General features: G+C 40.1%; 1 protein-coding gene across 1 annotated transcript in view; it reads left to right on the top strand.

Moving 5' to 3' along the window:
• rspo4 (R-spondin 4) overlaps window positions 1-22,219 on the top strand; it is a 42,532-nt gene extending 20,313 nt beyond the window's left edge. Inside the window, exons 3-5 of the mRNA XM_088337472.1 lie at window positions 66-203; window positions 2,611-2,796; window positions 19,969-22,219. Coding sequence (XP_088193598.1) covers window positions 66-203; window positions 2,611-2,796; window positions 19,969-20,072 — 428 coding nt within the window. The 3' untranslated portion in view covers window positions 20,073-22,219. The remainder of the gene's footprint in view (window positions 1-65; window positions 204-2,610; window positions 2,797-19,968) is intronic.
• Window positions 22,220-23,215: the final 996 nt, after the last annotated feature.

The following is a 23,215-nucleotide window of genomic DNA, read 5'->3' as shown; positions in this document are numbered from 1 at the left end:
GTGGAGCGATTCCAGAAACCTACACTGCAAGAAAATGGCATTGTGACCTGCTGTGTTTGTTGCAGAGTGTCGCTCTTCGAATTGTGAGCACTGCTTCGGTCGGGACTTTTGTACGCAATGCAAGTCGGGCTTTCGGCTCTACAACGGTAGCTGCATGAACGTCTGTCCCGCCGGAACTTTCACGCAAAACGACCAATGCCTCGGTGAGAAAGACGAACACTCATTACTGATTCAAAAAACATCTCTGCATTTGATGGATTACCAACAAATATTTTTTGCACTAGAAGGTGTACCGGATTATAAGGCGCACCCCCAAATATAATATTTTGTGATACTTTTTTCCATATCTAAGGTACACTTGACTAAAAGATGCATAGAATTAAAATAACTGCAATGGCTAGGGTTTCACTAGAAAAAAAGATAGTATCCGCGCTTTGATTGATCGACTGCAGTACATCACCTGATAACAATTGCCTACAACTTCATAGAATTGCATAACATTTTGGGATACAATGGGAATGCAAACAAGATTGTGGCGTGAAGTGGGCCAGATCCTGTCCACCAGGCTAATAGGTGTTAGGGTTTTGCAAGACAGGATCCACGTGCGGACACAAGTGGAGTTCTGGTGGGGAATGGAGGTTGAACATAAGGCGCTCAGAAGAGGAAGAAAGTAGGAAGCCAGTAGCAAAAAACAAAGTCTATTCAAGTCTATTGCAACGTCTTACATGCAACACAAGGCATTGCTAGTATTTCTTATATTAGGTGGACGCTAAATGTTTGTCACAGCTGCCTTTAAATACTCAATGAGCACAAGGTGTGCCCAATTAGCTAATCAGTACCATGGTTCCCTCTGGCTGGTATTGGTGTGCTGATACCTCACAATAGGGATACCAACAACAAACGAAAAGGCATTAAGTCATATTTCATCATCACACCATTTCTAGTCACAGTACCAAATACTTGTTGTCCTTATTAGCCACGAGAATATTGAGCGACATCAAACTGGTCTGTTGTACAGCTGACTCGCAAAGTCATGAAGAAGCCAGCAGATTCTGAACTGACTGATGATAAGGGCATTGTGGAAGTAATCCAGTCATTCTGAACTGGATGAAAAGAATGGCATAATGGAAAGTAATTCAGTAGTCCTGGAATATATAAATAAACGCATGGTCACACGTATTCAAAGAGTTTGCCCCTTTAGTGCTTAATTTGAGCTGAGAAAAAGTAAATATATATATTTATGTGTGTGTGTGTGTGTGATTAAATAATATGCGTATGCCTCTCATGTGACATTTGTATTTGTAGCTGTCTAGTGGATAGAATTTAGCGCTCCCCCCATCGCAATTCAGGTTTGATTTCCATTGCATTGTAGACAACCATACATAAACTGTTGTTAGAAATCCGTGCTCTTACCATTGCTGTCCAGTTTGTGCACCCTTCCTACCGTACCTAATATAAAGTGGAGTCAGCGATGATATTTAACTCTGATGTGACTGCACAAATAAGGTAGCGCGTTTCGAATTTCATTCGCATGTAAGACGCACCGGATTGTAATGTAGACGTTCAAATTTCTGGTCAACTTGGGGTTTTGGGTTTGCCTTGTAAACTGGAAAATGAAGAATTGTTAATAATTTGTAAATTGTGCGCAAGATTATATGATACTATCACAATATGACTGTGATCCCTATAGAATTAGTTTTTCAAAAGAATTTTTTTTTTGTTTGAAAATAAAACTTGTTTGAAAATAAATCAATCTGAAGGTACGTTTGTCAATTACAGCCAATTATAAGGACTAGCTTACCCAGTACTATATGTCTTTTGGATGTTGGGTTTGGGGTTTATCCTAATCAGGTCTGTTTTAAACTTTAGTTAAAAAAAGGACTCTTAAATTGTGTTTAGCTTGTCCATATGGTCATACCTTTGTCCTAAATAGTTGTTTTAAGATTTCTTCTCAGCTTTGCACATAGGATTTGGGTTTAAATCAAATTGGGTCTATTTCAAACTTTAGTCTCAAAATTAAATCGTGTTTAGCTGATCCAATTTGGTCCAAATTTTGTGCAAAAATCGTCATTGTCCTATTTACCTAATCCACTATGGTCCAAATTGATTTCCAAATACTTATTCTAAGACGTATTTTCAACTTTTCAATCAAATATAGACGTGTTAATGAAAAATAAAGCACTAATTCTTGACGCTTAAGGTATAATGCTACGTCCATTACTTACGATGTAAATTGTTAGAGTTAAAACAACAGACAAACATGTAAACTAAAGAGGTTATGTGTTGAAATGAGTCAGTGTGAACCACTCTTCTCGAATCCATTAACTGATCTGATGTGGGTAAAGCACACCTGTGAACAGATTTGTCTCAAAGGTTCCTACCCCAATGACAACACACTGCATCACGACCATTTCAACCATGCAGATAAATACATAAAACAATATAAATTGTTGACCTTTTCAAAATAGAATAATGTTCTCCCACTCATTCATGAGGGTATTACATTTTCAACATCCTTTTCACCAGATTTTGCTGGGTAGTCCTTTAGCCTCTTCGTTTGTTCTATGGCAAATCCCTAACGCAGACTAATCGCGATTACTGACGTTTCAGACGAGTGCCATCTGGCCCCACTGACCGAATGGAGCATATGGAGCATTTGTCTCCAAGGTGGCGCGCCCTGCGGCTTCAGGTGGGGAACGCAGAGTCGGACGCGGGGCAGCGCAGAGCCTGACCGGACTCCATGCCCCGTGCAAAGCGAGACCAGGAGGTGCAGGATGAAGAGGAGGTGTTCATTAGGTCAGATGTTTTCTCAATTACACTCCCATTCATTTACGGGGTATCAGCATCAGTGACTGTTTTTTTGTTGTTGGTTCCCGGTTAGCTTGTCTGCTCACTGCATGCTTTTTGGTTAGTCAACCTTGCAAATTTCTGCCAACGCTTTAGCCGTCTTTCGTTGATTGTTCCAGGTTAGCCCCTGTTAGCGCTATGTGTGTTTTTTCCCACCTAGTTCATTTTTGGCTGCTTGGCCTCTGTTGTACCATTACTGCATCAACCTGCGACACGACGCCTAGGAAGTTTCCTCAAAAATGACCAAGACTTTGCTTGAAACACGCGTAACCTTATCAACAAATTAACACTTGAACCATTATGGTGACTGGGTTAATAGGGTGCTGTTGTTCTTCACATGACGTTACTGCTCAGGAAGTCAAAGACGAGACTGGCTGTCTTCAAAATGCAATATATCGGAAAATAAATGGAATATACTGATAAATTGTATTATAACTGTTTTATAATTTGAAATCGTTTTGTAATTTGAGAATACATTTATCTTTTTTTTATATTTCCCTAATGCTGAGGTTTTGAGTTTTTCCTTGTCCTTATGCAGGATTAAGATCAGGGGATGGTCTAAAAATAGTCTGTAACGGTCTGTGGTCTGTGCAGCCCTTTGAGACTTCTTGTCTAAGGGCTATACAAACAAATATGTCTTGACCTGACTTTAAGAACAAATATGAAATTACAAAAAAATGAAACAAAGAATTTGGCATAGGCTGCACAGGCTTTTGTATTCCAGATGAACACAGCTGTGCTCATAAAACCATTCCAGAGTTGTGACAAAAGATCACGCGAGATTCCAAAGGAGCAACACGCGGGTTTCCACACTTAATAACAACGTGTGGAAATTCCCGCTGGTTCCTCAGCAGTCACATGACTTTTAGGCAATGGTCCTGTTCCACATCCTAGGGGCGCTTGTTGGAATGGCGACAATACGAGACAAAAACACGTGGGGCAAATTACTTGCCTTGTCTCGTACCAAACTAGAGCAGGCTCGTCACATTTTTCTCGATTTCACATTCAGCCAGTGAAACCAACAGTCCTCAATGGTACTTCATGTCTGAGATTTGGACTTGTCCATTACCAGTACATAATGAATGAATGAATGAAAACTTTATTCGAACATAAAATAAAAAACAGAACAAAACAATAACTCAAAAACAAAATAATGTTACGTAATATGTTCGAAAAGGGGTAAGAAGCAAATGCTTGTATTCCCTAACCCATCATCCTCCCTATTAAATACACCAATGATATAACAACAATAGTAATAATATCAATAATAACAGTTATGGTATAACAACAGCAACAATAACACAAAGTTAATTATAGTTCTAGACGCACTATTCCCAATCTCTCGTGTCACCCATTTTCTTCATCTCTGTATTCCGCCAGTAATGTTTTTTTTGTATTTAAATTTAAACACGTGAATATTTGGACATTGTTTGATCTTGTCTTGTAAATATGTCCAAAGATTGACTCCACACACAGACACACACATACTTTTCCTGGTGGTTCTCACCTTTGGGACTATGAATAATAATAGATGAATAGTTATGATTTCTTGCTTTTGTGTTAAATGACAACAAGGAAATGCCAAAAGCCAAGGAAGCATCAAACTCCAGGACAGGCTGGAAAGGTCAACACAGGGAATCGTGCTGTGACGGGCCGTGCATTTCACACCTAGGCTATCAGTAGTGCTGTGTCTGAATCAACCCAACCCTTAATAAAATGTTGATGGCTATTGAACATTTACTGCCGCTACAGCTGCTATATATTTGGGTGATTCTTAGTTTGCAGCAATAACTTGATGTAATGATTTTTGGAGAAAAAAAATCCTATGTTTCATTACAACACTAATATGTTTAACACTAAGCAATACATAGTGGCCAAGTTCAGGGATGGATGCGATTATGATATCAGCTTGTTTTCTTAAACAGTGTCTCTGAATATTTTCCACCCTGTTAAGGGCATTTACATGTAGACCACAAAAAATTAAACATGTAAATATTTATTTATAATGACTTTTTTTAAAAAGAAGGAGTATGTCCCTTTAGTAATGACAATATGTTTTATTCTTGAAACTGTAAAAGATTATTTGGTTAAGAAAAGCATATGTCTGTATTATAATATACTAAACCCAGCATAACAGAAAGCATGAAAAATAATGGCATTTTAAAACACTGGCATCAATGAGTGCATTTAATGTTCTTCTCTTCTCAACATGACACGAAACATATTTGCAGTTCAATGTTTTTGTTAATCTATATTCTAAAAATAAATCTTACCAAACAGAGTGGAGCTGACAATAACAGGGTTGAACAGACAAAAACAGGGTGGAAAATATTTTTTTCTGACGGCCTAATATAAATGAAAAGCACTGTTTTAACCAACTTATCAAGAGCAAGTGCATTAAAATGGGAAAATTGGTTGGGGCACAAAAACATCTCATTTCCCCATATTGTATATATTTTTGATCTTTTCAATTTGTTTACTGTGTATAACAATTTTTCGATGAGAAAATAATATTTGTTAAAATGTTTGTTTTTGTCAGACTGATCTTGTTTTGCCCATTTCGGCTCTAATCTGGATCGTCTCAGTCACTGATAGCAGTCGACAACATCATCGTAATTTGCTAATATCGTCGCGGTTTTCTATAATAGTGAGTCTTGCCAAGAGTAAATCGGTGCCGTGCTGTGTTTGTCAGGTTTTTTATCAGTTAATTATGGTAATTGCAATTGACAGGTTGACAGGTACGGTATGCAAACAGAATATAGGTAAGACCTTAAGCCCAACCTGTGTCCGAACCTGACAGGGATTTTGGTCTGGTTGGGCCCAAAATGTCAATCATTACATTCAGGTTGGGCAGGGCATCTCTTTCACTGATTTTTTTTTTTTCCTAGCTAAAAACAAAAGTGCGGTGTGTTGTTTGGAGGCCGTGAGTTGTTTGGGCCACAAGAGAATGTGCTCCACAAAAAAACAGAAGTCGTATCATGACAACATGTACTGTACTAAACTCTTGCAATGTCAATTCATAGTACTCCTCCCTGTTTCTAATCTACCTGACATTGTTATTTTTTGTGTCTTAATCTTTTACTCTCTTAGAGTGGTAGATTCTTAAGCACACACTGCTGTTGTGGGTTATGGCCCAATTTTTAACCTATCAAAATGAAAGACGACCTTAAAATGTTCCGGTCAAATTGTAATAAAAATCTTTCAATAATGGAAAATTGTCGGAACTCTGCAGAGAAAGAAATCTAAAAGATGCAAATGTTTATACGGTATGGTTTAACATTGATTTTGCTACAAAAGACGGGCTTACATTTTAAAAAATTTTTATTTCTGCATTGAAAGTGCTTTAACCAGTCACTGAGGACCTCCAAAGTGCTTTACAATGCACTTCACACTTAACCTATACACACACACTCACACATCGATAGTAGAGTCAGCCATGCAAGGCCCCTACCTCCATGTTAGAGGCAATAGGAGTTCCGTGTCTTGCCCAAGAACACTTCGACGTTTAACTCTGAAAAGCCAGGAATCGAACCTGCGAACTCTCTGGTTACTGCCGCCTTGTTATCATAAATCATCTTTACTCTTACCGAGTCCTTACAAATAAAATATGAAAGTTCAGGTTTGCTTTGGGTTTGGTCCTGCAAATCACGTTAATTTGTCGTGTTCAGGCTGAAAAAAGCAAAACGCAGGGGGAAAAGACGTAAAAAGTTAAGGAAAGGAGAAAGGGAAGTAAAGTATAATAAATAGGGAAACTAGAGAAAAAAAGAAGAAAGGCAAGAAAAAAAACAATATAAAGGCTAGGAAAAAGAAGAAAAAAATTTAAGAAGAAAGGGTGAAAAAAATGAAGAAGAAAAAAGGAAAAAGTACGTTTTGTGGGGTATCTTAAAAGTAATCTTAAAAATGACTTGACTTGACTTGACTTTGTAACGTTCAAATAGCTTGCAAATTATTTGAATGTAACTGTCAATGTTTTTGCCAACATTGTACTTCCACTAAAAAGTGTGATTAAATACAGTTTTGTTTAGTACAACCAATTAAATAAATCCATAAAACGTTAGTATTATTTTAAAAACTGAAATCTCATGTAATAGTTGTTGTAAAAACAACTGAAGTGCGTGGGCCATGAGACTTTTCAAGTCAACTCAAGTCATGTTCGTTTGTATAGCCCTTAATCACAAAGAGTCTCAAAGGGCTGCACAGACCACAGTATATTGCAAACTACAGACTATTATGACACCATCCGCTGATCTTAAACCTACATAAGGGTAAATAATACACAGATATTGTCACGATAAAAAATATGTTATTCACATGTTATAGAATAGAAGTGTGTTTTAAGCTTGGATTTAAGCATTTCCACTGATGTTGCAGATCGAATCTCAGGGGGAAGAGCATTCAACAGCACCGGGGCCCGAATGTAGAACGCTCTCGAACCTGCGGACCTCTTCTTGACTCTTGCGATCACTAGTAGACCAGCATTTTCAGAGCGAAGGCTCTGGACCGGAACATAGTGGGAAATTAAATCTGAAAAATATGAGGGAGCAAGTCTATGGACGATTTTGTATACGACCAACAGAACCTTAAAATCACATATTAAGCTAACAGGGAGCCAATGCAGGTTAGCTGAAATCGGGGTAATGTGATCAAACTTTCTTGTCTTAGTTAAAAGCCTCGCTGCAGCATTTTGTACCAGCTAAAGGCTCTTGATTTTGGACTTCGGGAGACCGGAGAGTAGTACATTACAGTAATCGAGGTGGGAGGTAACAAACGCATGAATTATAATCGCCGCATCCGACTGAGACAGCATGGGGCGAATTTTAGCAATGTTGCGAAGATGGAGAAAAGCTGTTCGAGTAATATTCTTAACGTGTGTTTGAAAGGACAGATCAGGGTCAAATATGAAACCTAATTTTTTGACTGAGTCACTGTGGGTGATATAATGTTCAGAGCAGGTTTTGAGAACAAGTCACTGCATTTAGATGGACCAATAACTAACATTTCGGTCTTTTCAGAGTTAAGGCGCAGGAAGTTGAGAGACAGCTATTCTTTTATCTCAGTGAGGCAGGCCTCCAAATCTCCACAGTTTAGTATGGCAGATTCCTCCATCGGAAGACATAGTTGAGTGTCATCTGCGTAGCAATGGAAATTGATATTATACTTGCGAATGATATAACCTAATGGAAGCATGTAAATGCTGAAAAGAAGGGGGTACTGAACTCTGCAGAACATCACAGGTAACAGTAAAAGGCTCAGATGTCATTTCACCATATTTAACACAGTGCGTCCTATCTGAGAGGTAGGATCTGAACCATAAGAGGACGGTTCCTAAGAGACCAATCCATTTTTCCGACCGTTCTAGTAAGATATTACGGTCCACAGCACTAAGGTCCAGCCGCAGCAAGAGTTACCAGTAGAAGATCATTGGTTACCTTAATCAGGGCTGTCTCAGGAGAGTGGTTAGCCCTTTTCCAATATTACATGAGTGAATTCATAAAAAAAATAAAAATAACTATTGTGCTGGAAAATCAGCAAATGTACAGTAACTTGATTTGAGGTCAGATTTTGGACATATTTGCTAATGATTTAGTGGCAACGTGCAGGGTTGATGTTGCTCAGACTTTGTGTGATTGCTCAGACTCGTGGAAGCTTACATGGGACATTGGTCATGGTCATAAAGTGCAATACGGATGAAATCAAATGTGCTTTCAAACGGGCATTCCAGGAACTGAGGGAGACAATCTATGACGCACAAGCAGCATCCTCGGTCTATGTGCCGTTTTGTAGCCGTATGAAAATCGCTGGTGTGGTTTTGTCTGCTCACAACCAGTCACGAAAAGAAGACATCTGGCACGCTTTGGCTTTTTTGAGGCCATTGAAGTTGCAGTGCGATGCTCCCACCCCCCAGGGAGAGGGACTTTGCCACGTATTTGCTTTGAATGCCCTTACAGAGGACATGTGAGGTCTGCTTGCCATCTTGGACTTTTTCCTTCAACAATTGAAGTTTAGCACTACCTGGAACAGTGTTGGGTAGTTTGTGACAGTTACTAGTCACTTCATTCAAAAATTAATTCAGTTACCTTCCAGGTTACTGGCACCAGAAAATTAGTGCATTTTCAGAAAGCTACTGTGATGTTTGCAAAGGCGGACCCAAATGCGTCAAAGCTTGAAAAGAGGCAGATGTGCTCAACAATGGATGTTTTTTTACTAGCAAAAACGGACACATAAAAAAACAAAAATAAACCAGACATACAATTAATCGATGCAACATTTTTTTAAAAAACACATTTTTTATTTTCTCCTCTTTATTCCAATATTGCAGTCAGGGCCCGGTCACACAGCCGTTTGCGTCTGTATCGCGAGTAAAATTTTGCGTTTTTTTTTTTTTGCCCGTGGTTGCCCGCGATGGAAAAAGCGCAAAATTGGCCAACCCGCTGTTCATCGGTGGTATGCCCGCAAAACAGACGCCGGCGACTGTTCCGCTTCCTCATCGCGTCATTTCCGCGTCATTTTCTCGTGTGGACCACGGGTATAAAAGCTGCCGAGCCGGCGTTATGCCGAGAAATGCATCCTTGCCGAGATTTGCATCCCCTCGCCACTACAACCACTTTTACCTCATTTTATCTCACTTTTATATCACTTTTAGGGAATTTAATGGCGAACATATAACCAAAACCACTTCGTTTTGCATTTGTTTTGAATGTAATACAACTTAAACCATTCCGTCTTTGTATTTGTTGTGAATGTAATCGAACGGTAATGCACGCCGTATACAAATCACTTTTGAGCAGGTAACATGTTTATTTTGCCTTTTTCTATTCAAATCGCTCGTATTGAAACTGTTATGCACTCTACCATAAAGCTTATTTCTGCATAATAAGCTTTACGGTAGAGTGCATAACAGTTCTCAAAAGTGATTTATATACGGTGTGCATTACCGTTCGATTACGTTCACAACAAAAACAAAGACGGAATGGTTTATGTTGTATTACATTCCCAACAAATGCAAGACGAAGTGGATTTGGTTATATGTTCACCATTACATTCCCTAAAAGTGAGATAAAACGAGGTAAAAGTGGTTGTAGTAGCGAGGGGATGCAAATCTCGGCAGGGATGCATTTCTTGGCATAACACCGGGCTGTAGAAATCATAACCGCTCAAGACACAGTCCCGTGAAGATCAAGATTTCAAGCTATGGCACCGAAGAAGCCAATATGTTATTATTGTAATAGTTTTTCATTTTTATTTTATTATCTTGTTATGAAATGAAAAGAAATGTCAAGAAATAAAAATGGATTAAGACGAGGTCACTACGTTGACGGGGATCCATGTCCACCCCTTGACGTCTCGAGCACAACGGACGTGTGCTCTGCAAATCGCGCTGTATATACGCGGAGAAAGGCGTTTGACCGTCACACGCGTAACACGCTAATTTCACGTAATAACGCCGCGATACAGGCGCAGAACATGCTATGACCGTGCTCCACCCACGATTACGCGCTGAAATTTCGCGTCCTACCCATGTGTAACCACGCCCTGGCCGCGGCCAGAGCACGTCGTTCCGCGTCATTTCCGCGTCATTACCTCGTGTGCCGCCCGCGGTTAACACGTGGTCTAAAGTTTTGAGCAGCGCAAAACTTTTTCGCGCGGCCAACCGCATGTGAATTTCCGACCGCGTGTAAAGCACTGCTGTATCTCGTCTATATGGCGATCTCAAAGCGTCCAACATCGTCTGCTTCACGGGCAGAAATTTCTGGCCGTGATTCAGCCTCGATACGCCCGTGAAAGGCTTGGTGACCGGGCCCTTAGGGACAGATGAGAAAATACTGCACAAAACAACAGAATATTCTATAATACAAAAAAATAAAAAAACAAGTGTTTGTTAAAAAAATTATAACAATAAACAAAAATAAATATGCTTGCAGACCTTCAAATATGTAAGATACCATTTTCCAACCAACTTATCCAGAGATCATATTAAATTTGGACTTATCATCCAAAGCAAAAACTAATAAATAAAAAAAAACTCTTCATTTCATTTTATGTGTAGCATGATTTTCATCTGCCAAAAATATCAAAAATGTATACCAACATCTTTACCAATTTTTTATTTTTATTTTTTTTGGGTCGAATCTTTAAATATAATGAACATTTCAAATGTGAAAATTATATACGTTTAAGAATCTGCCCCATGTGTCTAGTTAAACATGTCATCGTTCTTATTTCTTGTTTTAATTTATTTATTTTATTAGTTTATTTTCAGTTTTGCTATATGTATTTTTGCAGCACTTTCTGTTCCTTTAATAATTGTTAATTTTGTAGTTTATGACAAATTCTTGCCATTTTTGTTTTTAATGATCCAATGTACGATAAAAAAGATTTTCAAAAATGCAAGATACTTGTATACAACCCTGAGCGTCACTTTTGCATTGATTTAACATCTTAGAAGCTTATAAATCGCACGACACAATGAATCGATGAATAAATTAGTTGCCAAGGCTTTTAATAATCAATTTTAATCGATTGTATTGATTAGTTGTTGCAGCCCTGCATAAAACAATTCTGGATAGAAGTGGCCTGTGAATGGCAATAATCCCACCCAGTGTGCTGTCCAAACAGTCATTATAAAGACTATGGGTAATCCACGTCAGTCAAAGGGAAAATGGACACACACGTGCCCAGTGCCAAACCTGGTTGGAGCCCTCTGTGGGAAGGTGACGTGCCAAATCATTACAGTATTTTCTAGTTACAAAGCTGACCCCCTAAAACTGCTTTAAAATAGCCACATATTTAAAGAAATAGAATAATACGTGTACACCAACCTGTGGATACAGTGAAGCCTTCAAAATTCTTGGCTTGAGCAATTTTGAGAGCTTGCAATTGAACACTTAGCCGAGACACTCCATAGCCATTTTGTCTTCAAACCACTCGAATATTTCCTCTCCCTATCTGGGTACTGTCCACGACATTTTGTTTTCTCAAGGGTTGACATATTGTAAAAAATAAAATTACGGATAAAAAGACCAAATTTGAGGACACTTTTACCATAAATTATGTTGGAACGTTTGCCTCATATTTTTCCAGTTGGTTGGTTGTTCCTGTATAATCCACCCCCTCCTCCCCATGCATTGCCTAACATCCGCTACTGGTGACACACAACCGATTATGCGCATTTATACTGAACCCCTAATTTCAATATTTTATTTTATAGTTGTAAATATTGCTTGGATGCAAGTGTAAACGGTAAGGAGAATATCAATAGGGAGAAATTACATGATCTTGTTCTCTGTTCTAAAGACTGTTACTGTAACTGTGCTCAGTTGTATTTTGTAGGCAGATATAAACAGCCTTACCAAAATGATGTGTTTAACATTGTGCTGTTGCCGAATGACGGTTTTATGTTACTCAAGAGGAAAAAACTGCCAAGTTGCAGTAGACGTGATTTACGATCCTCTTTTTGTTAGTAACCATTAGAGAAAAGTATTCGAAGAAACACGTTACAAAAGAACACATTACTCCCAACACCGCTGAAAAGAAACTGTTAAAAGAGTTAAGAAGGGGAAAGAAATGAAATTAAAATGGACAGAGAATAACAAGTCAATAGAAAAACAAAATCAAAGACAAGGCGACATGAAAAGCAATAAAACAACAAAGAAATGGTGACGTCAAAATTAGAGGGAGCAGACAAAAGTCTCGAGTTCACATTCGAAACGCATCAGTGGGAGAGTAATTAGTAGTTAGCATTAATTACATTGTATTACTGCTTTGGTAGTTGATACTAGCTTGTATTTAATTGCATTGAATCGTCTTTATTGTTATTTGATAACAAGATAGTAAACGTAGTTTGCAATGAGATTAGACATGCCACTCCAGGATAAACACAAAATATTTACACAAAACAGAAAAATAAGATAAACCATAATGGCTGCGCGCTATTAGAGCATCACCTGCGTTGAGAAGCGAATTCATTTTTGGGTTGCATTTCCCCTTTTCGCTGGGTCACTCACCTCATGATTGATCTGATTGCTTGTAAAGGATTGTGATACTCGGCAAACCTGTTCTGGCCCGAGAAAGAAGAATGCCTTTCTTGGAAAGCTGCTGAGACAGCAAAAAACAAAAATGCTGAGTCAGCTTTTTTGTACAGTTTTTACGTATGGGATAAACTACCTTATTTTCCGCACTATAAGGCGCACCTAAAAGCCTTTATTTTTTTCAAAAGCTGACCATGCGCCTTATAGAACAGTGCGCCTTATTTATGGATCAACATTAAGTCGCAAAGTCTTCCAACTAACTTGCAGCCGCCGACTAGATTTTCCCCCGAACGCCAAGTAGTCCGCGGTGTATGCTGGGATTTATTTAACGGCGTTTCATTGGCTAACCAATGTGTCAATCATCATTTGAATCGATCACTATTGGCTAAAGTTTTTCGGAGGTCAAGGGGCGGATCCTTTTTATCATTTACAGGCTGGCATAGGCTTGAACGGCAAAACAAAGCCTGTAATTGGCCGAAAAGGATGTGTCAATCATCAGTTGAATCGATCACCATTGGCTAAAGTTATTCGGAGGTCAAGGGGCCGATCCTTTTTATCATTTACAGGCTGGCATAGGCTTAGACGGCAAAACAAAGCCTGCAATTGGCCGAAAAAGATGAATGTGTATAGCACGTGGTTGATGGCATACAGAATGCATTTTTTACTATTCTGTATTTTTAAATATTTTATTCTCCTGGATTTACTGCACTCACGGATATAAGAGGACATTGGCTGCACATTATTATGAACACAACGACTTCGGCTATTTATTATCCCTGTATCTTGTTTCAGACTGAACTCGATGTTTCTGTGATAAGCGGTGCAGATAATGGATGGAATGGAGTGTCTATTTTTAAATTAAACTCAATTCCAAGTGTTTATTGTCATATGCACAGTAAAGTTGCGAGCGAAAAAGAAAATAGAAACTAAGGAATGGTTGCCATTTCTTGAATCCCAAGACTTTAACCTTCCGAATGATGGAACGATGCATTTGAGTGACATCGTACGGACACCGCATCCGCACGTGTTCTCGACACGTATTTGCGTCTTTGCAAGCTTTCGAAATGTTAAGGGGGTAATAAATTTGACTGAACTATCTGACTGTTTTGTCGACGTTCCCATTGTAACGCCTTATAATCCGGTGCGTCTTATGTATGTCAAAAATAGGACCAAAAACTATTTTTTCGGGGTGCGCCCTATAACCCGGTGCGCCTTATATTGCGGAAAATACGGTAATTGATTGCCTGTAAAAGATGGCATTGTTATTCAATGTCATTCCTGAGAAAAAAATGCTGTGACCAAAAGCCTACCTAAATGTACTTTTTAGGCATTTTTCACATCAACCCTTCTAATTGTCTGCAAACACTGTGTTAAAATTGTGTGTAGTGTTAGCCTGTAAGAAGAAAACATCTTTTAGAAAAAACTGCTGAGTCAGTAAAGCCAAAAGTGCTGAGTCCATTTTTGGGGGGTATCTTTACCTGTAGAGTGACCTACCTGATTGCTTGTGATTGATTCCGATCCTGGCCAAAGTTGTTCTGGCCTGGGAGAATAGAGTGTTTTTATAGGAAAGCTCCTGAGTCCGAAAAACGAAAAATGCAGAGTCTACTTTTTAAGTTAGCCGGTATGTAAGGGTCCGACTTTGCCTACCGGGGTTTCCCCATTAATCTTTTAGCCGTCTTGATGGAAGACTCTGTTTCCCCATTGCTTTGGGGGTATGTGGGCGATGATCTTACATATTCAAATTCCCAAGACTGGCTGAATCTCTTAAACTCCTGTGAGCTATAGTGTGGGCCATTCTCTGAAAACATCACATCAGGCACTCCATGGCGAGCAAAATGTGCCTTTAATTTGTGGATGACTGTGGTGAACTTGGTATCGGACAGATAATCAACTTCCAAAAATTTGAGAAATAGTCCACAGTCACTAAATAGTCTTTATTATTAAAGGTGAAAATGTCAGTGCCCACTTTTGCCCATGGCCTCAATGGGAAGTCATGGCTCTGTAATGGTTCTTTCTGTTGTCGTCTGCCTGGAGGGCCTGGTCCCGTTCCGTCTCAGCTTGGATTTTCTGTCATCTCTCCTCTGAAATGGGTATCTTATTAATCATATCAACAATTACAATTTCAGCTTCAACAGAACTCAACTGCATATTCCGGTGGGTATGCTCTGCTAAGGGAATCTGCAACAAGCATCAGCCTGCCTTGAACAAACACTTCGTCCACGTCATATTCCTGAAGCCTCAATAGCATTCTTTGTAGCCTCTTTCTATTCTATTGGGTGGGCGTCTAAATTTCGACTCTTCGGGCACCTTTTATACCACCCATGATATCCCGAACGAGCTTCAAAGGGACTCAGGTTCTCCGTGGCTAGCCACTCTACCTATGAAAAGACGAAGACGGCGCAAAGACAGAAAGCAGAAGCGGGGCTGTCGTGGAGGGAAGCGCCGGTCTTCTGGTGATCCCAAGAGCCAAGAAGTGTTCCGCTGGTTCGAGAGCGTTCTCCATCCGCGCACCGGTGTTGTGGAATGCTCTTCCCCCTGAGATCCGATCTGCGACCTCAGTGGAAATGTTTAAATCTAAGCTTAAAACTCACTTCTACTCTATAGCATATAATTAACCTAAACTGCTCATGCGTAATAACCTGTGAAGCCCTTTGAGACTATTTGTGATTAAGGGCTATACGATAAAAATGACTTGACATGACTCTTTTTTGGGCATTAAGCAGAGGCTTCTCTGCGATGGTTTCAAGTGGTTTATGGTCAGAGTGTATCACTACCTTTCTGCCATATGTGTATTGGTGAAAATTTTCCATTCCAAATAGAATGGTGAGGCACTCCTTTTCTATTTGTGCATATCCTCTCTCTGTAGAAGTGAGTGACCTACTGGCGTACGCTATAGGTTGGCCTTCCTGCAAAAGTGCTGCGCCCAGCCCAGTTTTGGATGAATCACATTGGAGAGTGAGTTCCTCTGTAGGATTGTAATACTTCCATACTGGTACTGTGGCCATCATCTCTTTTATTGTCCCAAAGGCAGATTGCTGTGTGTTAGTCCATTCCCAGATCACATCTTTGTGTGTCAGTTTACTCAAGATCTCACAGATATCCGATAGGTGTGGGCAGAATTTTGCAAGATAGTTCACCATTCCGAGCAATCTCTGTTGGCCCTTGATGTTGATGAGTTTAGGCATTTCCTGTCCGGCGCGTACCTTCTCAGGGTCAATTTACAAGCCCTCAGATGTCACCCTGTGACCAATGTACGGCACCTATTACTGCCTCAGCTTCATTTTGTCAAAATTCAGTTTGATGTTGTATGTTCTTTTCAGTTTCTTGTCATGTCTCTTACTGCCATGTCCTGATTTTCTCCTTCGCCAATGATCAGGATATCGTTAGCTATTATGCGTGCCCCTGGTAGCCGCTCAAGCACCTGTTTCAGCCTGTGCTGAAACACCTCAGGAGCTGGGCTGATCCCCATTGGCCTTCTCCTCCACCTAAACCTTCTGAATGGCGTTGTAAATGTTGTCATGTAGCTAGAGCGCTCTGTCAGTTTTACATGCCTGAATCCATTTTTTACATCACAAACCTGAATACCCTGGCCAGGTCGGGCAGGACATCCTCAATGGTTGGTAATGGAAAGTGCTGTCTTTTCAGTGCTCTGTTTCGAGGTTTGGGATCAATACAGATCCTCGGCTTTCCTGATGGTTTCCTAACCAGGACCATGTTACTGATCCAATCTGTGCTCTTTTCACCTGGTGTAATTATCTCTTTTGCCACCAGGCTTGTCAGTTCCTTTGGCGGGTTCATCTGAGCCACTGGAACTCTCCGCTTTGGTAGTTTCACTGTTGCTATGCTTGGTTCCACTTCGAGCTCATATGTCCCAGACAAACAGCCATCACCCTCAAACACCTGTGGGTATAGCTCCCTGATCTGCTCTTTCTAGCGTGTTTGTCCTTTGCTGTCTGCTTGTTGAACGATGTCTTCAATGGCCATGGTATTTTCTTTCTGTATCCTCACTAGAACCATGCCCTGCACTGCCCTGTTCTCCAGCAATGGCACGGATGCCTGACCGTTAATCACCATGAAATCAAGTTTGTACAGTTTCCTGTTTCTCTGATTTCTTATTTTTATCCTGCATTTGCCCAAAGGCTTCAGAGTGCTTTTATTGTACATGACAAGGACCTGTTGCGTCTCCTCCAATTTCGTGTCAGGATTCAGCAGATGTGATGAAAGAATATCACAACTTGCCCCACAGTACAATTGAAACTTTATGAGACAGTTGTCTCCCCTGTGCGTTCGCCTGTCCCACTGCTTGAAGGCTCATAATTTCCTCATACTTCTTCTTGGTTTCTGGCACACTGTGTATTTGTTTAGTTTGTGTATCTGACGTTTTGCATTAGGAAGCAAAGTGGTTGGTTGTGTTTCTTGCATTTGCTGCAGATTTTCCCATAAGCAAGACAGGTCTCTTTATTCCACTCATGTTGTTTCCCACCGTACCTGCAGTTCTTAATTACCTTCGACCTCGCCCCCTGCGCTTCGGTCAATTTTTAACTGCATGCACCTCTTCGCCTACTTGTCCCTCGATTGTTTTCATATTTTCCTTAGATAGATCCGCTGTTCTGCATATTTTGATGCTTCTTTCCAATGTCAGATCTGCCTCGCGCAGCAAGCGCTCTCACGTGCGAATTGTGGATTACGTACACAAGTTTAGCCCTAATCAATGAGTCTTTTGCACTCCCAAATTTGCAAGTGTCCAGAAGTAGTCTTAAGTCAGTAAAATACTTGTCAATCGTTTCATTAGCGTTGTAGTTTCTGGAGAAAAACCTGTATAAAAAAAAAAAAATATATATATATATATATATATATATATATCTCATTAGCTGTACCGCTTATCCTTATTAGGGTTGCGGGGGGGGGGGCTGGAGCCCATCCCAGCTATCTCCGGGAAGTGGGCAGGGGACACCCTGAACTGGTTGCCAGCCAATCGCAGGGCACACGTGGACAGACAACTCACTCGCTCAGTCACACCTAGGGACAATTTGGACCGGCCAATTCACCTGAAATGCATGTCTTTCGAATGTGGGAGGAAGCCGGAGTGCCCGGAGGAAACCTACGCAAGCACGGGGAGAACATACAAACTCCGCACAGTAAGGCCGGTAGCTGGATTTGAACCCACGTAGGAAGTTCCCACGACCTCAGAACTGTGCCGCAAACGCGCTAACCACTGCGCTGCCGTGCTGCCCCCCATATATATATATATATATATATATATGGGGGGCAGCATACTTCCACCCGCAGGTACTTAAGAGTGTTGAAGCTAATTTTTGTCCTAAATAATGGTTTCAAAACAAGGTGCGAGCAAACAAATATTATTATTTTTTTTTAAACGTCAAGAAATAACTGCAAACAAGGATACCAACGTATATACCTTTAGTGCAGACAGTGCTGGGCACATGAGAAAGATTGTGTGCACCCTGTGTAAAGCTTTGCCCATTCCTACTGCTCACCCAATCTAATTGCTTTAGGTGCTTTGCTAGAGCTCTGGGTAAAACCTTTGTTTTTGGTTGAAGTTTGTTCTGTGGCTTTTCATGATAAAGTTTCTAAACAATGAACATGTATGGTTTAATGAGCTCCCATTTAAAGGATTGTTTAGCGGTTTACAAATAGGTACCCTGCCTGATATGTCGTAACAATATAATTCATCCATCCATCATCTGCACTGCTTACCCTCAGTAGGGTCGTGGGGGTGCTGGACACCATCCCAGCTATCTTCGGGCAGTGGGGAGGGGAGACCCTGGACCGGTTACCAGCCAGTCGCAGGGCATACAGGGACAGACAATTTGCTTGCTCATTCACATCTAGGGACAATTTGGACCGGCCAATTAGCCTAACATGCATGTTTTTGGAATGTGGGAGGAAACCGGAGTGTCCGGAGGAAACCCACACAAGCATGGGGATAACATGCAAACTCCATACAGGAGGTTCGATCTCATGACTTCAGAACTGTGCCGCACACGCGCTATCCACTGAGCCCGCCGCCGTGTTGCCCAACAATATAATTTAAAAATTCAAAACATTGAAAAACAGATGTAGAAAATAATAGCTGGCTAGGCTTGCTATCTTTGGGAATGACCGTTTAACATTCTAATGCCAAGGAGACAAATCTGTCTGGTTAGCCCATCATATTTCCGTCTCAGCGACTGTATATTAAAATAAGAAAAGGTGATTATGAGGGCCGTCGCTTCCAGGAGAGGTGGAAATTGGAGTCATTTTTTCTGAAAACAGAAACAACTGCCTAATTTGACATATGACTTTGGCTGTTTTCAAAGAATATGTTATCATGAGGCACTGTCAGACAAAATATGCTAAATACAACAAGCTAACTGGAAATGAATGCTATTAGAAGTTGAAGCTACTGGAAGCTGTTTTAAAGGCACAAAAGGACTTTTTCACAAATGAAAATGCTCAGTAGCCGAGATGGGAGGGCGCCGCTCCGAGACTGGCGGGTCGCTGGTTCAGGCCTCAGGCGAGTCATACCTAAGACTTACAACATTGGTACTCATTGCCTCCCTGCTTGGCGCTCAGCATTAGAGGTTGGAATTGGGGGGTTTGGTCACCTAATGACTCCCAACACAGCAATTGGATCTAAAATGGCGCCGCCCTGTTTGGCTGCAGCTGCATCGGCTCGTTACAGTTTAACTGTACGGGTCAAGTGTATCAACATTTTGTTCTGTGTGCATGGTTACAAAGAATGACAATAACAGTAAATTCTAATTCTGATTCTATTCAATGGTTAGCTATGAGGTTGCAACGTTGATCGCCAAGCACTATAATCTTTTCACGGAAAGGTAATTTAATACAGACTGTTCAAAGATACCATGCTGAATGTTCGGGCCTCACACATTTTTATTCTACCAAACGTGACCCACTTTCTGAAAAGTTTGGACTCCCCGGCCCTAAGGGGATCGATATGGTAAATCTAAATCTAATCTTTTCTATTCCCCTCATTTTGAGTGATTACTAAACGACATACTTATCAACCCACAAATGGATTTGATTAATTGTCTCTAAAAGGAGGATTTTTTTTATTTCTTGTCTCTAGGCAGCAGAAGGTCGAGAAAGCGAGAGCGGGGTCACAAGCTTCAGAAGAAACCGCTTTGGATGCTGGCCACCAGCAACACCAGCAACATCCGCAGCATCTTCTGAGGGCATACCCTGCTAATGGCATGCAACAATCGGCCAAGAGAGCCAACAAGGACCACCAAGTTCACACACATAATCATAAAAAAGATCAAAATCTCACCAAAATCAAAAACAACGTTAAGTCGAAATACTTGCCGGGCAAAGAAAATGGTTGAATCCCATGCAGCTCCCATTGCAGTATCCAATTGACATACATTTACAGAGTTTGAAGTTAACCCTCATTGTGACACGCTCATATTTTGGCATGCGTATGGCTACGCATAGCCTGCAAAAAATATACTGGGTGAGCTTCTGCAGGGGTTTGGAACCTATGGCTGTTCTTATCGGTAGTTATGGCTTGGAGATCAAATTCTTATCTTCTAAATTTATTCTCAAGCGTTCCAATTTTGATAAGCGTAGAGTTGACTTCGGGGTGTGCATAGCCGACGTAACACAAGTAATGTGTAGGGTTCAGCCCAGTATACCGTATTTTTACGACCTTAAAGCCCACATAAAAGTCCCAGATTTTCTTAAAATTGTGCGGTTTGTCCTATCGTGCGATGCGCCCTGTGTGTGCTGTTGAGCAACGGACGAGCTGCTGACACTATGAGGCTGCCGTTCACATTGCAGAGCTTAATGCTCAATTCCGATTTTTGGTTAAAATCCTGTTTTTGTGAGATCGTTCACATTTCTAACTAAATGTGACTTGTATGCGTCTGCTTTGTGAACGCAACAAGTGTCTTGCTTGCACAGAAAAGAACACGTGACGTCTCAGGCAATGCATCCATTGTTTGTTGAAGTACTCATGGATACTATCGCCGTAGCATATTTAGCATTTGGAAGTTATTGTACTACCTGAGGCTGAACAGAGTTTTTCCCCCAAAACATTAATTAAATTCAAAAGCTCACTTTCCCCCTATTTAAAGCTTTCCGTGTTTTCGGCAGCCATGTGTATTGATTTCAAGGCTACGCGGAGGAACATGGAAACAGAGTATCCACAAGACAATTGAAGTTTAATCAATCAATGGTTTGTAAGCGGAGGGAGCTGAACTCTGACAAGTTTTTTATCTGTGTCTTCTACTTCGTAATCAATACTTAATTAACCGCAACCAAATGCAGTTTTGCTCCGCTGCATTTTTAAATATGCATGCTTTGTATGCTTGTCTGTGTTGTCGTAAAGCGGCAGCAGCAGAAGGCACCCACCGAGTGTGTGTGTTAAATACAGTGGGACCTCGCTACTTCACGGTTCCACGTTCGCGGGTTCAGAGCTTTGCGGGTTTAAAAAATTCAATAATAATAAAATAAAATAATTTAAAAATATATATATATATTTTTTGGTTTGTTTTTTAAGCATTTTTGAAGGGGCGTCACTACTTTGTGGATTTTCACTTTTCGCGGGTGGTTTTGGACCCCATTAACCGCGATAACCGAGGGATTACTGTACAGAAATAGAACCAGCTACAAAGACTGGGCCTATTAACACAGTGCGCCTTATGTTTGTGAAAGTTTGGTATATAGGGCACATTTTTCACTACAGTTTACAGTCCAGGTGTCACACCAACACACCCCGTTTTGGTTGTACATGGCTAAGGAGTCCTTTGTATGTAAACTCATCGTAAAAAACATTTTCAAGGTTGATACACTTCATGATGAAAACTCACAGACCAAACTGTAAACACCCAGAACGACCAGCCAAGCACACAGATCAATTCAATTCCAACAAAAACAAATTTGCATACTTTTCTGTAAAAGCAATATTTAACGTTGTCAAATGTCTTCTTAAAACATTTTCAGTGCATTTATGTGTTTGTGCGCGTGATATATCTGCAAAGATGAAGTGAAAGTGCTGTGTTATTTAATATAATTATTTTGAAATGTAGATTGTACTTAATAAACGCCATTGCCTGAACAAATGACTTAAGGTTTTTTGACCAAGTAGAGCATACACCGGGGCTGGGCAATTTTTTTTAAGTCACACAATGTATTGGGTTAAAAAAAATTGCCGAAGGTCCGGTGGTAAATGATTGATTGATTCATAGTACTGACTGCTTGTGATACGGTAGCAGAGCAGTTAACATAACATAAAAGATTCATCCCTCCTGGCCACCACCTCTTTGACCTGTTCCGCTTTGGTAGTCGCTACAGGTTCCCTAAAACAAGGATGCTGAGACAGTTTTTCCCCAGGGCTATGACCACCCTAAACAAGCACGTAAGACTGTAAAAATAGACATTTTACGACTATGGGAATTGTTATTGCACCTTTTCATTCAAATATTGTCTCGATAGACTATTCTTCATTGAACATTTTTTACAACTTAGGCCAGTCTCCAGGCCGGCATTCGGTAACCCACAGCAAAGTGGCTCCCTGGCCCTTTTCAAAAAATGCTTAATGATTGAGAAAGATGGGGGAGTGAAATGTATTTTCTTTAAATGGTTTCTACTGTAGGACAAACATGACTCAAACACTTATAACGTTTCCAATTTTGTAATAAGAGGTAGAATACATACTACCTTTCAACTAGGGTTGTAAATATGAGGTGGTATGAACGCAGTTCTTCTTCGCTTTTTTTTCTTCTCCAATGTCCTTTATGTGAGAGCCGACCTTTTAAAGGGGCAGTGTCCTGTGTGTGATTTGCCATGGACCCCAAAGGTAAAAAGAGAAAAATAACTGCACATAAATCAAACTTAAACTGTACTTATGCGATTTTATTAACTTCACAGTTTTCAAAAGGTTGTTATTTTATTTGGGTGGCCAACCCCTGGGGTTGCTTTTTGTTCCTTCTACACAGCCCATTAAAAAAGTACTGAGGCTCTAAATGTGCTACTTGTGGTTAATTTATTTCTGTGATTTATAGTCCTTTAAATTTATCATTTTTTTTAAAGTACCCTAATTTACCTTGATTATTTTAATCTACTTTTTAATTAAATATAATTTATTGTTGATGAGTTTAATTAGATAATCTGATTAATTTGGTTGTTCTTTAAAAAACAAAAACAGTAACATTTTAATTTTACTGAAGTAATTATTTCAATGACTAGTTTTTACTTCGAATTGAGTTAAATTATTCTGAAGTTATAGTGATTTACTTGAATATCCTTTTGGGCTACTCTTCCCACCTCTGGAGTGGCCATACAAAAATCATTTCTTGGTAAAAGGAACATGGAAG

This window comes from Urocampus carinirostris, chromosome 6 (assembly GCF_059441175.1).
Source record: "Urocampus carinirostris isolate Australia breed hairy pipefish chromosome 6, RoL_Ucar_1.0, whole genome shotgun sequence".
NCBI lineage: Eukaryota > Metazoa > Chordata > Actinopteri > Syngnathiformes > Syngnathidae > Urocampus > Urocampus carinirostris.
Note: the sequence above shows the minus strand (reverse complement) of the source record. Positions and strands in the feature narration are given on the sequence as shown.